The sequence below is a fragment of the Podarcis bocagei genome (assembly GCF_964188305.1).
Source record: "Podarcis bocagei genome assembly, chromosome: Z".
In the NCBI taxonomy this organism is placed as follows: Eukaryota; Metazoa; Chordata; class Lepidosauria; order Squamata; family Lacertidae; genus Podarcis; species Podarcis bocagei.
In genome coordinates, this window is record NC_138140.1 from 35,211,807 (window position 1) to 35,227,716 (window position 15,910).

Consider the following 15,910-nt stretch of genomic DNA (forward strand, 5'->3'; position numbering starts at 1 on the left):
CCCATTGCTCAACTAACCAGGCAAGCTTATTGGTGAATTAATGGCCATTTGTACTGTCCTTAGTATAACAAAGGAAATACCTGGCTAGTAGTCAGAGAGCCCCAAACCACAGAGTTGTGTGAGCTGAGAGCTGCACTCGTTGCAGGCAGAAGCTTGATTTCTGTTTGAATCCAAGGTTGTGACTATGGGAGAAGTAAGATTGGGGTGTTAATGCTGTGAGCCCCTCCATCTTAGGCTCAGGTTGTGTATACAGGTAATTCTCATCCCACACTGCTTTAACTTGTGTGTTGCATCTTTGATGGGGGTAGGGAGAAAATATAAATGGAGAACAGGGAAAATCCACTATTCCCTGCTGTCTATTTATTTTTCCCCACTCTACCTATGCACCCAGCAGGTATTCCTTGCTTCCTGGGCTTTGGGAAGAAGGCACAAGGGCTCTGGGAGCATCTTACAACCCCCATGGCTCCTTCCCAAAGCCTGGTGCCTCTGTTATCCTGCTTTGAGAAGGCAGCTTGAGGGTTCTGGGATATTGCCAGAGCCTTAGTGCCACATACCCAAAGCTTGACACCTTGCTTACTCGGCTTTGGGGAAACAGCATGAGGGCTCTGGCAGCTTCATTTGCACCTCCTACACAAAGCCCAGTAACTGAGGCATCTGAATTACTGGCCTCTCAGAAGATTGAAGGAGTTCCAACAAACTTCTCAGAGCCCAGTAAGCAGCCCTCCAACTTGCGTGAGAAGCAGTTTCAGGGGTTCCTGGCAATTTTGTGTTCACAAGTGGACCCCTGACATCTAACCCTTGCATAAGATGCGAATTTCCTGTATGTGCAAATAAACCGTATATCATAAATACACTAGTCTCTGCTGTCCCTCTGAACACGTCGGATTGTTACTAGGTGGGTGATCTTTGCTGTCTATTTTGTTGTTTCTTCAGCTTGTAAACCACCATGTGTGTAGTAATATAGAAAGGCGGTATGCAAATAGGAAAGGAAACCAAAACATGGGTAAGTTCTTGGAACCCCTGGAATCTTGCACTGCTCAGAGATTGGGATGGCATGCAACAATATGTTAATTAGATATATATGTTATATTTTGGGGTATTCTGTATAAACCACATATTCAGTATTCTGCCCAGCATAAAAAGTGGGCAAAATCTTTTGTGTAACATTCAGTGTGCTTGTTTATTTTTTAAATCAGAAAAAGAGGTGCTTATTTTCCAATAGGTGATTACTTGGTTACTCACCCCCCCCCCCGCCATATTAATCTATGGACACTTAACATGCATACCAAGGTTGTGTGTAGCCAAAAGCCGAAGTGAATGTTTATCGCACGTGAGCCTCTACATTAAATTGCTTCTCATGTAGAAATTTGATACCATAGTAACTGCCCTGTTGCCTTGTCCACACTGGTTTCTTTCATTGGAAGATGAAAGAAATGTCATGTGATAGCTTCCACAGTTGGAGGCAGCAATACTTCTGAAACTGCTTGCTGGTTTCCCACAGGCAACTGTTAAGCCCAGGATGCCAGACTAGATGGACCATTGGCCTGATCCAGCAGGTTCTTCTTATGTTCTTATGAGGTATTGCAGATCATCCTATGGAACAACAGACATTCTTTTCTGTGACTATAACGGTTTCCCCCTCAGGTTTATATATACCTGTGCCACTTATCAATAAAACATTTTTAGGATGATCTGAAACGGAATAATCAGACAGTCTATGATTTGATTGTGGATGAGGGTGCTGATCTGGTTTGTATTACTGAGACCTGGGCGGGCAGGCTGGGAGGAGTTGAATTGGCACAGCTGTGCCCACCTGGATACTTGGTGCAGCATAAGCACAAGCTGTAGGCATGGGGGGAATTGCTGTGGTCCACATGACTTCCATTTCCAGGAAACCACTCTGGCTTAGGGTGTGAGGGTGTGTGCACTTGGTGTCAGGCCAAGAAGACAGTAAACTAGGGTTTCTACTACAGTGGTACCTCGAGTTACATACGCTTCAGGGTTACATACGCTTCAGGTTACAGACTCCGCTAACCCAGAAATAGTACCTTGGGTTAAGAACTTTGCTTCAAGATGAGAAGAGAAATCGTGCTCTGGCGGTGCGGCAGCAGCGGGAGGCCCCATTAGCTAAAGTAGTGATTCAGGTTAAGAGCAGTTTCAGGTTAAGAACGGACCTCCGGAACGAATTAAGTACGTAACCAGAGGTACCACTGTACTACAAAATTCACCCTACTGCCCAGTTGCTTCTCTGACCAAACTGGCAGGAGTCATCTTGGGTGTGGTGTTGTGGGATCCCAGAATGTTAGTTCTGGGTGATTTCAGCACTCATGCTGAGGCTGCCTTTAGATTCAGTTCTCCTTGGTAACTGTAGGGCAGTCTTTAGTGGTCATCTGTCTGATACACAGGGCAGGACGTACCTAGCGGGGTATATATTAGTGTACTGCAGGGTCTCCAAAGTTGTTTAACATCTGCATTAAGTTATTGGCATTATTAGGAGATTTGGGCCAAGGTGTCATCAGTATGCTGAATATGCCCTGCTCTATTTCTCTATAATATATGAATCAGGAGAGGCTGTGAAAGCTCTATATTGGTGGCAAGCTGAATGAGGGCTAACCAGCTGTGCCTGAATCCTGGCAAAGACAGAGGTCCTGTGGATGTACGGTTCCTGAGTCCAGATAATTGGACAATTGCCTGCTTTGGATGGGGTTGTACTACTTCTGAAAGAGCAGGCTTGTAGTTTAGATCAATCTCTGTTGCTAGAGACCCAGATGACCTCAGTGGCCAGGAGTGCCTTTTACCAGCTTCAGCTGGCAAGACAGCTAGGGTAGTTTCTGGACTGGGATAGGTTGATCACTGTTGGCCATGCACTGGTCACCTCCAGATTGGATTATTGCAATATACTCTTATGTGGGGACTGTTCCTGACTAGGGCAAAATGATGTGACTCAGCTGCTCACTGGGGCAAACTATTGTCATTGTTCTTAGCCCATTGGTGAAAGAATTGCACTGGCTGCCAGTTAGCTACTGGGCCAAGTTCAAAATCCTGGAACTGGGATAGAAAGCGTAAGGATTGTGTGACTCCTTATACAGTGGTACCTCAGGTTACATATGCTTTGGGTTACACACGCTTCAGGTTGCAGACTCTGCTGACCCTGAAATAGTTCTTCAGGTTAAGAACTTTGCTTCAGGATGAGAACAGAAATTGTGCTCCGGCGGAGCGGCGGCAGTGGGAGGCCCCATTAGCTAAAGTGGTGCTTCAGGTTAAGAACAGTTTTAGGTTAAGTACGGACCTCCGGAACGAATTAAGTACTTAACCCGAGGTACCACTGTATACCCAACTGCTCACTGAATATGCCATCTTATCAGGAGGCCCATTTCATACTTAGTAGGAACTGGGCCTTGGGGGTTATGGCAGATTCCATTTGGATCTTTCTTCCACTGCATATCAGACAGGTGCAATTTTTGTTGTCTTTTTGGCACCTAAGGGAAAACCTTTCAGCAAATTTTTTATGTGAAGATTTTTTTATCTCAGTCTATATGTGCATTGGACTTGATTTTATGTGTATATATATATATATATATATATATATAGAGAGAGAGAGAGAGAGAGAAATAAATGCTACTTGACACACATACAATAAACCTGTTTGGTTTTTTTATCTTGCATGGCCAAATAACAGGTAATGCGTGAATATCTTTTGTAGGAAGGACCCCTTGTAGCAGTTACCATAGAATTTCCTACCATCCAGAGTGTAGCTTTGCAGCAATATTTATTCTCTGGAATATTCGCCATAATATATTGATGTTTAGCCTTGTAAATAAGCCTACAAAAATTAACAGCCTGCTAAGAAAATAGTACTGGGACGCAGGTCGGTGGTTCGAATCCCTGTGACGGGGTGAGCTCCCGTTGGTCGGTCCCAGCTCCTGCCAACCTAGCAGTTCCAAAGCACGTCAAAGTGCAAGTAGATAAATAGGTACTGCTCCGATGGGAGGGTAAACGTCATTTCCGTATGCTGCTCTGGTTCACCAGAAGCGGCTTAGTCATGCTGGCCACATGATCCGGAAGCTGTACGCCGGCTCCCTTGGCCAAAAAAGCGAGATGAGCGCCGCAACCCCAGAGTCATCCGCTACTGGACTTAATGGTCAGGGGTCCCTTTACCTTTACCTAAGAGAATAGTAGCCTGTGTCTCTATGCTGGTTGAAAATGAAGGGAAGGCTCCTCCTCCTCCACAGCCAGGTAGAAATGCAGGCTACTAGCTTCTTTGTAGGATAGTAAAAAAATGTGCCTTCTATCAACAGCATTGTGGGAGAAGGGGCAGAGTAACGCTTCCTTCCTCTGCCATCCTATTCGCTCACCTTCATGGAACTCCTGATTACCTAGGGCTACTAGGTGAGTTTTTAAAATGCAAGGCTGTATGAATATCTGCTGATCTTGGTTCCCCCTCACCTCTTTTCTGTTTCAAAGTTATGGTTACAAAATAAGCATGTTGGGAAGTTTAAAAGGTTGTTTTTTAGTGTGAATTCTTAAGAAGAAGTACTAGTTTCTCTTGAGGGTTGTTATGGCAAAGTTAACCACTCACAGGGCAGCCAGCCAGCAAGATTGGAGCTTGCCAATTTCATGCCGCTTCTCAGTGATCCTAGTACTGAAATCCTTTGCAGATTCACAGATGAGCATGCTGTTAATTACATCGCCACCTGCTCTCTGGCCATCTCCCCATAATGTTCAGGATTTAGTCTCTTACAGAGTCACTGATTGGTAACTGATGGGGACAGATGCAGCAGTGGGCAGCAATTCATTTTAAAAAAAGAGTTCCATGCCTTTCCTCTTTAGCATCCCAGCGTTTCCAATTGCCTGCTGTGTAGCTTTATTGACGTTAAGCTCTCCTCTTGTTACGCTGGCTGCTGGCACTTGGTTTGTTTGCAGGGTCCAGCACAGCACATGCGTCACACACAGGCTGAACTGTGTTACTAGTTTGTGTTTATATGATGGTGCGGTAGTGTGGGTAGCAAGATAAAACACGCTGAGACTGAAGAGCACTCTTTGCGAAGCACCATCATGTTTTTTGTGCATTTCACAGGTACGGTTTGCATTCTGGTGTGATGAGATTCACCTCGGGATGTTTTCGACTCCAATATGTTTGCCATGAGCAGTCTTAGTTTGCGATGGGGAGGTGGAGAGTAAAGTCTACAGACACCAACAGTCAAGTGAGACTGGTGCTCTAGCCAGAGTGCCTGCAGCCAAGTATAACACTGAATCTGAGCTCCCGGATCTCTTGGATTATATGGATTCAGCAAGAGCACAGTTTAAATATGGAATAGCTGGAGTTAAATCCACAGTGTATCTGGTCAAACTGGTGCTCTTGATAGCCTTTTAATGCGGTTTCCCCGGCTTTTAGCCTTCCCAATCTGCCTTGGAGTCATCAAAGGCTCTCTGTTTGGGAGGGGAGGTTCAGAAGAGCTTTCAGGATTTTAATTTTTTTATCTCAATTTCCCCCCCTAGACTTTCATTTTCTAAATCTGTTTCTGTGCGGCTTGAAATGTGTTATGGGAGGATTTGGAATAATGTCTTTGAATATGTTTTTTATAATAAATGTTGAAACAGACAGTATTTAACCAGATGGGCAGCAGCTTCTTGATGTCTAGCTGTGGCTTAAAACAGAAGCAAGCCACTCCTAGGTGCAAGGGGACTGTAGGAAAATAGGTCATCTCTGAATCTCAAGTTTCAGTGTAATGGGAAAAATTAATAACATTTATATCCAAAACATAATTGAGATTACCTCAAACCGGAAATCAAGCTCTGTTCTTTATGCAGATTGCTGCCACTGTTGATAGGTAAGCACTTTGTGACTGGTGAATATTAAAGATTAAAATTAGCTTATCTTGGCCAAAAGTATGAAAGCTGGTGTGCTGACTCCATTCTTCCCCCCTTTTTGCAGCTTCTTATACTTCCAAAGCATGCTTTATGAGTTTCATTGTGTAGTTATCAAAGTCAGTCTCTTCTGTATGTTCAGCATGCATCTGACAAAGGAAGCCTGTGGCACAGCATTCCTGCGGTGTTTTTATATTTTATAGGTCAAGGTGTCTCCCTGCTACATGAACATTTTGGAAGACAAAGTTGACTTAGCTATAAGCCTTTACAATAGTCATCTTCATCGTACAGTGGTAGAGGTCAGTAAAGCAGGTCATTAGTAGCAGTAGGAGGTGCAGATAGAAGCAGTAGCATAATACGTTTATTTAGACCACTTGAAAGTCGCAGAAAGTGAGCTATCCGTCAGGTTTCACAGCTCTTGATCAGGCAAGATGTGTGTTTGTTTTTTTAAAAAGAGAAAAATGTTGCTGATAGAAGGCATGGTGGGAGCCAAATTCTACATGACTGCAATTGCAGAGTTTGCCTTTGAGTGCAGTACCACCCCATCACCCACATAAATTGGAGTTGCGGAACCCCCCACCCCCAATTCAGATCCGATTTGCAATGGGGGACTTGGGTTAAAACCTACAACTATACTAGGCTTAAAGGCTACATTACACTAGAGTTCCAGTATGGTTCGGGTCTTTGGTGTTCACAGTTGGGGGTGTGTGCACCAGCATTTAAGGGCAGAACTATGTAGCTGAGGTCACAAATAGTTGGGCCCTTAAGATACTGTACTAATTAAGGAAGCTCTTAAGATTGTGCCAAGAGCAAAATATATTAAATTGCATCAAAGTATACTGGGAGGGAGAAACAACAATTGCTTCCTACTGAAAATGTTAAAGAACAACAGATATTTGAAACTGATTCTATTGCTGATCAGGGCACCTTTGTATTCTTTGAGTATACCAAATTTATTGTCAAGCAATTATAGAAAAGGAGGAAGTCTACCTTTTACCACCTAATGCTGTCACTTTTTCTATGTGTGAAACAAAATGTCTCAAATAGAAGCCAGAGTGGAAAGTAATACAGTGTGGTTGTACATACTGCTTTCCACTTCGGTCTCTGTTGACTTTGCTTTTAGTAGATACACAAGTTATAATCTCCAATTTCATTAATCTCCCTCCCCCTTTTTCATTTTACACCCTGCTTGATGGAGAATTCCATGAAACTCACAAGGTATCTATTTATTTTTCCTTTCACCTGGTCCGAAAAAGATCATATGCTGCTGTCCTAATTAATTTCTAAATCAAATGTGGCCAACTGCATTTTGGGGGTCTGTTTTAGCTTCCCTAAAAGGTTATCTATAACTAGGTAAATATGGAATAATGTTTTTAAATGTTTTTAGGCAATGTATGCATTTTGTTTCCTTTGTTTCCCCCCCATATTTTTCCTTTGAAATATGTGGGGCTACGGGTGGCACAGTGTGTAATTGTATTACTGTTGTAAGCCTTTAGATTTAATCTTTAGATTTAGCTGAATTTGCAACTAAGAAGTTGGCAATTGTTTTTGCAGACTTTGCTTTAAAGTAGTCTGTTTCAGTTTCTATGAATGTCCATTCTTCATAAACAGGAGAGGTGTAATTCTTGGCTCTGTAGCTTTAAAAACTGTAGCTTTTAAAACATGGGTAGGCAAACTAAGGGCCGCAGGCTGATCAGGCCCAATTGCCTTCTGGATCCGGCCCGCAAATGGTCTGGGAATCACCACGTGGATTGCCAGCGCGCATGTTCTTTCCCTCTCTCTCACACAGTGGCGCCTCCTCCTCCTCCCTCCTCCTGGCTTCTCCCTGCCCTGTCTAGAGGAGGAAGAGGGCTGGGTTTTGTTGGTGCCAGCAGCAGCAGCAGCGCTCAAGCGGCCCGGCCGCCATTTTAAGCAACCCCTCACCGGAGCCCTTTCGTGCTCCGCTCATCGTCCCCCCGCTACCACCGCCAGCCCCTGCCTCTCGCAAGACACAGGTAAGCAGCCACCGGGGCTCGTGGTGCTCTTGCATCATTCCCCCACCCCCCAAAAATATAGTCCGCCCTCCCACAAACTCTGAGGGACAATGGACCGGCCCCCTGCTGAAAAAGTTTGCTGACTCCTGTTTTAAAACAATGGGAGTGAGGAAGCTAGAGTAGCAGCATAGATATTTCCTGCCCTATTCATGATGTGGGCCATATTTAGCGGTTTGGCAAGTTATTCCTTATGAATTTGAGCTGCCACCATCCTAACAGCACAATTGAAATCCAGTGTCTCCTGGGCTGAGTGTGTTTGCAGTAGGTAGATCTTGGGTTGTGCCAGTGCAACCCCCTCATCTCTGGTGAGCAGTTTAGATGCAGTTTATTTTATTTTAATTTGCTTTCCAAATAACCAGTCACACTTTTTTGTCAATATGTTTTAAATACATGGTGTCTGAAAATCCTATGCATGCTTACTTGGGAGCAGGTTGGAACATCAGAGAATTTTAGTGGAAGTGGAAATTGCCACTATTTCTATCCAAGGTCCAGAACAGAAATCAATCCAGCAAGCACAATCTTTATTGTCCTGCAAATTGCTTGTTTCAACCAATACATAGTATTTTTTAACATTGTTTATACATTTCTTTTATATTGAATTGATTGGTGTGGAAATAATTTTGTCATTGATTATGTAAGTTACGTGAAATAGCAGACCGTGAGTCAAACAGCGCAGTATTTTGTGGAAACTGAACTGCGGCAGAATGGAAACTGCATTGATTGTGATGAAAACAAGGTGGAATGGAAACTGTAGCCTTAACACTTAGAGGAACAAGCTCTATTAAACTCAGTGATGTTGGGTTGAAATAACGACTGACAGGTAGCGAGTGTCATCTGGGAGGCATCTCTCGAATATGTGTCGGGGAGTCCCTTTTATTGAATAATACAGCATTAGCCACGTGTGCTTGTTGCTGATTGGTTAACATAAGTACAAAGCAAGGGTTGCATATAAGACATTATACATTATACATATAAGACATCTTACACACCACATTAAACAGGACGTTGGACTTTCTGGCCTGTGGGACTCATTCACCCAGTGGCTCACTGGCTGGTTGCCAAACCTGAATTGGCTTCGTAATCTCTTTCAATATGCCATTGTTATAATATGTATATTGATTTTGCTATGTTGCTTCCTCCAATGCATTCCTGGACTCATCAGTCTCTTGTCTCGGCTTCTCTCTCCCCCTCAGCCACCCAATAAAATCATTGCTGACTACTTTGCGAAATTACAGCACCAGCAGTAAACATTAGGGGAGATGTGGCGAACTTATTTCGGGCATGCGCTGGCAAACCACGTATCCCGAAATATTTTTGTCTTATTCACCCAGAACACCTCGCAAATAAGAAAAGAAAGGAGGAGGTGAAGGAAAGCATTGCTTCTGCACATAACTGTGGCATGATGGGAAGTCTTGCTTCTAAGCTTTGTTTTGCTCATGCTGCACAAACCGTGCTGATGCTAAGACATTCCATCATCACCCTGGTACGTCCTGTTCACCTTGAGTTCACACCATATCAATCTGTACTTACCCCTCCTTGTACATTCCTTTTTCGTACCACTCTGGTACGGGCAGTCCGAAACCATGCCTGTGTAAACTCCGCGTTCCTTTTCCCAACCTTTAACCGGTCTATGATCAATGTCTTATATGCAATAATTAATGTCTTATATGCAACCCTTGCTTTGTACTTATGTTAACCAATCAGCAACAAGCACACATGGCAAACGCAGTAATATTCAATAAAAGGGAGTCTCCGAGGCTTGCTCGAGAGATGCCTCCCAGATGACACTCGCTACCTGTCAGTCGTTATTTCAACCCAACACAGTGAGACTTAATACCAAGTAAACATCCAGGGAAATAAGTGATGCAGCCCTGTTTTGAATTGAAACTGGCAAGACTGTTTTGCAGACTATGTACATCTTTATACCCTAGAATTAAAGTGGTTTAATAGGCATTCTATGTAACTAAGGAACGCTGGGAGTTGTACTTCCTTAGGTGTTCGAGATCTCTAAGAGAGAGTACTTAACACCCTCATAAACTAGTTCCAGGAATTCTTTTGAGAAAAACCAGGACACTTGAGGTGGTATAAAATCAATGTAAGTTTGTGGTGTATCTATGTACAGTGGTGCCTCTGGTTACATACTTAATTCGTTCCGGAGGTCCGTTCTTAACCTGAAACTGTTCTTAACCTGAAGCACCACTTTAGCTAATGGGGTCTTCCTCTGCTGCTGCGCCGCCACCACGCGATTTCTGTTCTCTTCCTGAAGCAAAGTTCTTAACCCAAGATACTATTTCTGGGTTAGCGGAGTCTGTAACCTGAAGCGTATGTAACCTGCAGCGTATGTAACCCGAGGTACCACTGTATAGGGTAAACTTTGTACTGATCAGCTGCATAAGCCCCTTGGTGCTATTTTCTTTGTGCATTTCTGCAGACCACACCCTTGGGCACATGGCAATAACAACATTGTAACCAAGCAGCTTGCGGATGGTATTCACAATTGCTGGTGCTTTCACAATTCCTTTAAAATTAGCTGCAGTGTTTCAAGAATGCACTTGTGTCTTGGATTAGGGGTTCCAAGTCCTTCAGTCATATTCCAGGCGCTTTGCATTCTTTTCATTTGCTGCTTGGAAAGTGTGGACTACTAAATAACTTGGAACAGATGGTTCCCAAGGCTTCGGCTTTGCTGTGAACTCCTCCAACTACAAACGTATCCTTATGAGCCATGTTAGAGTTCCCAAAATCAGGTTATGGTGATTAAGGCGAACTGTACTGAATCTGGCCATTCTTTCATTTCGCTTGCTATTTTGTCCTACGACAGTCACAGGCACGTGCTTCAATGTTTGGTTTTGGTTTGTTGGTGTTGTAATAGCAGAACAAAGATTCTCTGTCACCACATCAACTTGCAAGGGATTTCCTATTGCTGTTTTTGGATGCTTAATTAACTCTTTAATCCCTACCCCAACTGAAATTAAACTTTTGTGTGTGTAACTCAGATGAGCACACACTTATCCCCTCTTTTTATAATATTATTAATTAATTTTTAGCATACAAAATTTTTTAAGACATACCACACAAATTATTATACATATGTCCTTGTTTGGACTTCATTCAGCATCTCTGATAGCCTTCCGTCTTGATTATTTCTCCTGCAATTCTTAACTTAATATTGCCTTTACCTTTTCTAACAAATCATTTCTCCCTTTCCATTTTTACAATATTTCTTAAATTACTCCTCACAGAACTTCTTGTAGTCCTACAAACGTAATCTGATCATCACAAATACTTTTCAAATACTCAGTAAATTTAGTCCAGTCCTCGGTAAACCTCTGGTCCCGCCGGTCTCAGATCCTTCCTGTTAGCTTGTCTAATTCTGCGTAGTCCACTTATCCCCTCTTTAAACCCCACCTTCCTCACTTTATTTCCCGTGTTAAGTTATAGATCGTAAACTCCGCTGGGCCTGTCATTATCCTCTGCAAAGTGGCAGGCAGGTAGATGGTGCTATATAAATAATTAATTTACAAAAGGACTATATTGGGACCATCTCTGTAAGGGAGCTATAGGATTGGGCAGATTTGACTGTTTTGGTTCCCTGTCACTTTTGTATGTGTTCATTCATATGTCTGGTCTGCCCCATTTAAAAGCAGTGCTGGGGGAGGGAGGATCACATTCTGAATATATGTATCTCAAAACAATGCAATTTAAAACATGTTTTGATAAAGTTTTTGCTTTAAAAATACCTTGCAAAATGTAAATATGTGCAAATCCCAAAGGATTCTGGTTTGCAGCTTTGAGAAGTACAGATCAAGTTAGTTCATAGCAAAGAAATAATAATTTTCTCAAACTTCTCTAGAAAGGTGGCTGATCTTTGTTTAGCTCCTCTTGCTCCTCATGGAACTAGGCTGGGAAGTATTCTCAAGCTCTTATAAGATTGCTTTGGCTTAGATATGTCTGTTTCAGCAGTGATATCATAAAAGCCCGTTTTTGTAAGGTCGCGAATTTAAGCCGCGCTTTAACTTTTCACGGTCAGAATTTGGGGGGAAAGTCAGGCTTATATTCAGGCCAGTACAGTAAATGAAATAAATGAAATAAAATAAAATTGAGAGGTGTTGTAACAGCACGTCTGTTTGCAATGAGTCTGTGTTTGGTAGGTTGCAAATTGTGTGGCCCTGGTGTATGCAGAACTGAAGTCTATACATTTACTTTAAACATCTCCGTTCAGAGTTTTCCGACATGTCTGTCCCAGCATTCTGGCAAGAGAGAAGACTGTCACTATTGCAGCCTTGGTTCCAGGTGCAGGAAATGTAAACCTGACTATGTAGGGAATGCTCTAGCAGTAAATGTTTATCGCTCTGAAGTGCCCCAAGACTCTCCAACCATCCCAGTGATGGCTGAGACTTGTTGCCGCTACTCTCACCAGGGCTTTGGGATTAGCATAGGGTTTAACACCTAGCATCATCAAATAAAGTTCTGTCCTCAAGAGGCAAGTCTGCTTGATACGCAACATGCCAGGATAATTCCTTCACAACAGCTCATTCCCTCTTTGCTACAAAAGGACCCTTTCACTTCTCCAGGTTCTTCTTATGTGATAAGCCATATTGGTGAGAACTTAGTCAAGATATTCTGTTCAGTTAAGCTTTCCTCTTGCTTTTGAGGTGTTGCAATGCTAGACAGTCTTACCACTTGTATCCTGTATTTGTTGTCATAACCAATTGTGCTAGGTTCCAGGGTTAATTGCAAACAAATTTCTGAAGCTTGTCTCTCTCTCGTTTCCTCCCCCCCCCCCCATTTACTAGTACCACAACACAAAGCTGGACTTCAGATTTCTATGGAAGGTATTCAGCACCAGCAGCATCAGTGGCCATCAATTATTAAGTTCCTGTTTGTTTGTTTGTTTGTTTGTCTGTTAAAATTTATTCATTTTTTAAACTACTAGTCCCTGTACAGCAGAGAATAATCTAAGTACTGTAAAAATAGTCATCCTTTTATCAAATGCCTTTCAAATTATAAAAATACCTGCAGCTCTTGCCCTCAATGGTATATAGAAATACTTGACTAAAAAGTAGGTAGAATGGCTTTTATAGTTATGGGACTACAGTGGTGCCTCGCAAGACGAAATTAATCCGTTCGTCTTGCGGTTTTTTCGTCTTGCGAAGCACGGCTATTAGCGGCTTAGCGGCTATTAACGGCTTAGCGGCTTTAAGAAAAAGGAAACAAACTCGCAAGATGTTTCGTCTTGCAAAGCAAGCCCATAGGGAAATTCGTCTTGCGGAACGACTCAAAAAACGGAAAACTCTTTCGTCTTGCGTGTCTTTCGTCTTGCGAGGCATTCGTCTTGCGAGGTACCACTGTAATTTAGATCCATAAAGAAGTATGCAAATTGTCTGCTTCTCCTAAGCAGTTAGAAGAGGGTTGGCAGCTGTGTGGGGAGGGCCTGCATCCCCTTTGGACAGTGCTTGTTCCGTGGGCTGCCAATTGCCAACCTCTTTTCCTAGCAGTGCATCAGTAGGTGAATAGTGCAGTGTTTTATTGTATTACTTCAGGCTTTTCTCTCTCTGAGGCTGTGTTGTGAAAACATTTGGTTTGCACTTGAGTACTGAGGATTTGTTTGGAAATCTGCTCCACTTCCCAGTGGGGAGGAGTTGCAGTGGACCGCGTGACCACCCACTCCCCACCGGGGGCGGGGGACTATGTCCCCCATTGCCTGGTGGATCCCGGCCACATCAGAGCCCGACCAGCCATTCCACTGGCCGTGGGGGCGTGGTCAGGGCCATTTAAACTGAGGAGCGAGCCAGAGGACTTCCTCTTTGGCTCGCTTCCTCAATCGCCCGCCCTCCCTCCCTATTTTGCAGGTTAGGCAATGGCCTTGCTATGGACTTTGGTTGGTCGCCTTGGTTGTCCGAGGGGCCTGGTAGGAATTTTTTCACTTGGCAAATTGGCACTGGCCACTTGGTTTTCGCCTACCTTGTAGCAATCGTCACAACTTTGTTAGGGTTGCGGTTTGGCATTGTTTGACCTTGTGTGGGGGAGGGGAGGTGTGGCCATCACCTGCCCTTCCATGCTTAAGGATATTCCGTTAAAGGAATCTGGGGGTGTTGATCTAGTCTGAAGCCCGGCTGGGGGCTAGGGCCTTGACATGACCCCGACGGGAACACCAGGTGGAGCTTGAGTTGGTTCGCATCAACAGGGCTCCCCCTACCGGTGGCTTACCCTAACTGGACTTCTTGCACAATGGGCAGGAGTCAGATATAGTCAGGTTCAATCAATGCCTAAGCTAATACCGCTCACATTCTGTAATTCAATAAAGTTGTGGCCAAAATTTGCCCAATAACATAAACCTAATATCTGTGTCCTTGTGTGAGTCATTTCCAATGAGGGGGTGGCTGTGAGGTCTCGACACGCAAATTAGAAGGGATCAAATGCTATTCTTAACAAATTCTTCCCTTTTCTGTCTCTCTCAGGACTAAACCACCTGCCCTTTGATCCTGGCAATAGCAAACCTCTGCCATTCAATAGCAGCCCTGCTGAAAATGGAGGCGAGGCAAGCCAGAAACGGAAGAGGATAAATTTGCCTACAGGTAGGCCATGTGTGCATGTGGTGTAGCAAGCTGTGTTTTGCCTGGGGGATGTCTTAACTATGAATGGGGGATACAAGAACACAACAGGACAGACCCAGAAGATGGTACTGGGAAAGTTCTTTCCTCTCCACGACCACTTCTGTCTCTCCTGTCTTGCCTTATTGTTAACATGTACATGAAGCTGCTGGGAGAAATAGTTTGGAAGTCTGGGCTAAAGCGTCATCAGTTTGTGGATGATGTACAACTCTGTTCATCGTTTCCACCTTCTAGTTTTAGGGGTTTTAGGATGGATGAGGGCAAACAAGCTGAAGCTTAATCTGGATAAGACAGAGGCACTGCGGGTAGGAAACATGGTGCCCTGGACCATAGTGTGTGCCCAGAGTTTGATGAGGTTGCACTCCACCTGAAGGACCAGGCACACAGCCTGAGGGATTCTCCTGGACTTGCTGTTTTCTAGGAAGTTGCTGATGAAACCTGTTCCCATAAATAACTGATACATAAGATGTTACTCTATCTAGAGAAAGTGGAGCTGACCACAGTAGTCCATGCCCTGATTGCATCCCAATTATGCTACTTTAACATGCTGTATGTGGGGCTGTCCTCAAACACTGTTCAAAAGTTTCAGCTGGTACAGAATGCATTCCCCAGTTGCTTTGGGGGGCCAGATGACTAGAGCACATAACACCAATTCTACACTTCCCACTTTCATTACCAGTGAGTTTTCAGGCCCAGATAAAGTGTTGGCGGTTACTTTTTAAAACCTAAATGGTTTGGGACCAGGATATCTGAAGGGCTACCTATATTTTACATGAACCTGCCCAACCCTGATATTGGCCATAGAAGTCCTGTTTGTAGGTCTGCCTTTAAGATTCATCAGGTTGGAAGTGGGGGGAAACGGGGCCTTTTTACTGGTGGCACCATCACTGTGGAACTTACTCCCCCAGGATGTTTGTCTTATACTCTGTCTGTTTGTATATAAGCAGGCCTTAAAACACACAATTGTTTTTTGCAGCTTTTAACTGAATAAGATTGTTGGTCTGTAATTTTAATGGTTGCTGTTTTTATCTACCGCATTGTGTTGGATGATTTAATTGGCTTTTAAAATCTAATGTTTAAAATTGTGTTTATAATTTTAGTTGTGGGGCTGCGTGAGAGAACCTAAGCGAACGGAGGCTCACTTTTAGAATGGAAAAATGTCCTGTTATTCTAGCTCATTCCACGCCAGGGATCCTGAGTTCTGGGATTTCTGTTACTTGTCACTTGATAGCCAGAAGTCAGCGAGTCACAGCTGTGTACGTGCTTGAGTCAGGATGAATCTGAATTGGGGGTTTATGTTTGTTGGTCTGGTTGATATGCAGTAGCAAAAACAAAGTACTTCTTATCGTTCCTTAGAAGACACCCTCACTGCCATAAAAAAATGGAATGAAACATGGA

The 15,910-nt window shown here is 43.5% G+C and overlaps 1 protein-coding gene across 5 annotated transcripts in view; it reads left to right on the plus strand.

Annotated features, from left to right (window-relative positions):
* ENOX2 (ecto-NOX disulfide-thiol exchanger 2) overlaps nucleotides 1–15,910 on the plus strand; it is a 46,019-nt gene that overhangs the window by 1,620 nt on the left and 28,489 nt on the right. For 3 of the 5 annotated variants that reach the window (XM_081179430.1, XM_081179429.1, XM_081179433.1), the window contains exon 2: nucleotides 14,360–14,476. In XM_081179430.1, coding sequence (XP_081035556.1) covers nucleotides 14,360–14,476 — 117 coding nt within the window. Of the gene's footprint in view, nucleotides 1–4,925; nucleotides 5,078–6,937; nucleotides 7,087–14,359; nucleotides 14,477–15,910 lie in introns of those variants that run through there. The other 2 variants (XM_081179431.1, XM_081179432.1) reach the window with 2 other exon arrangements.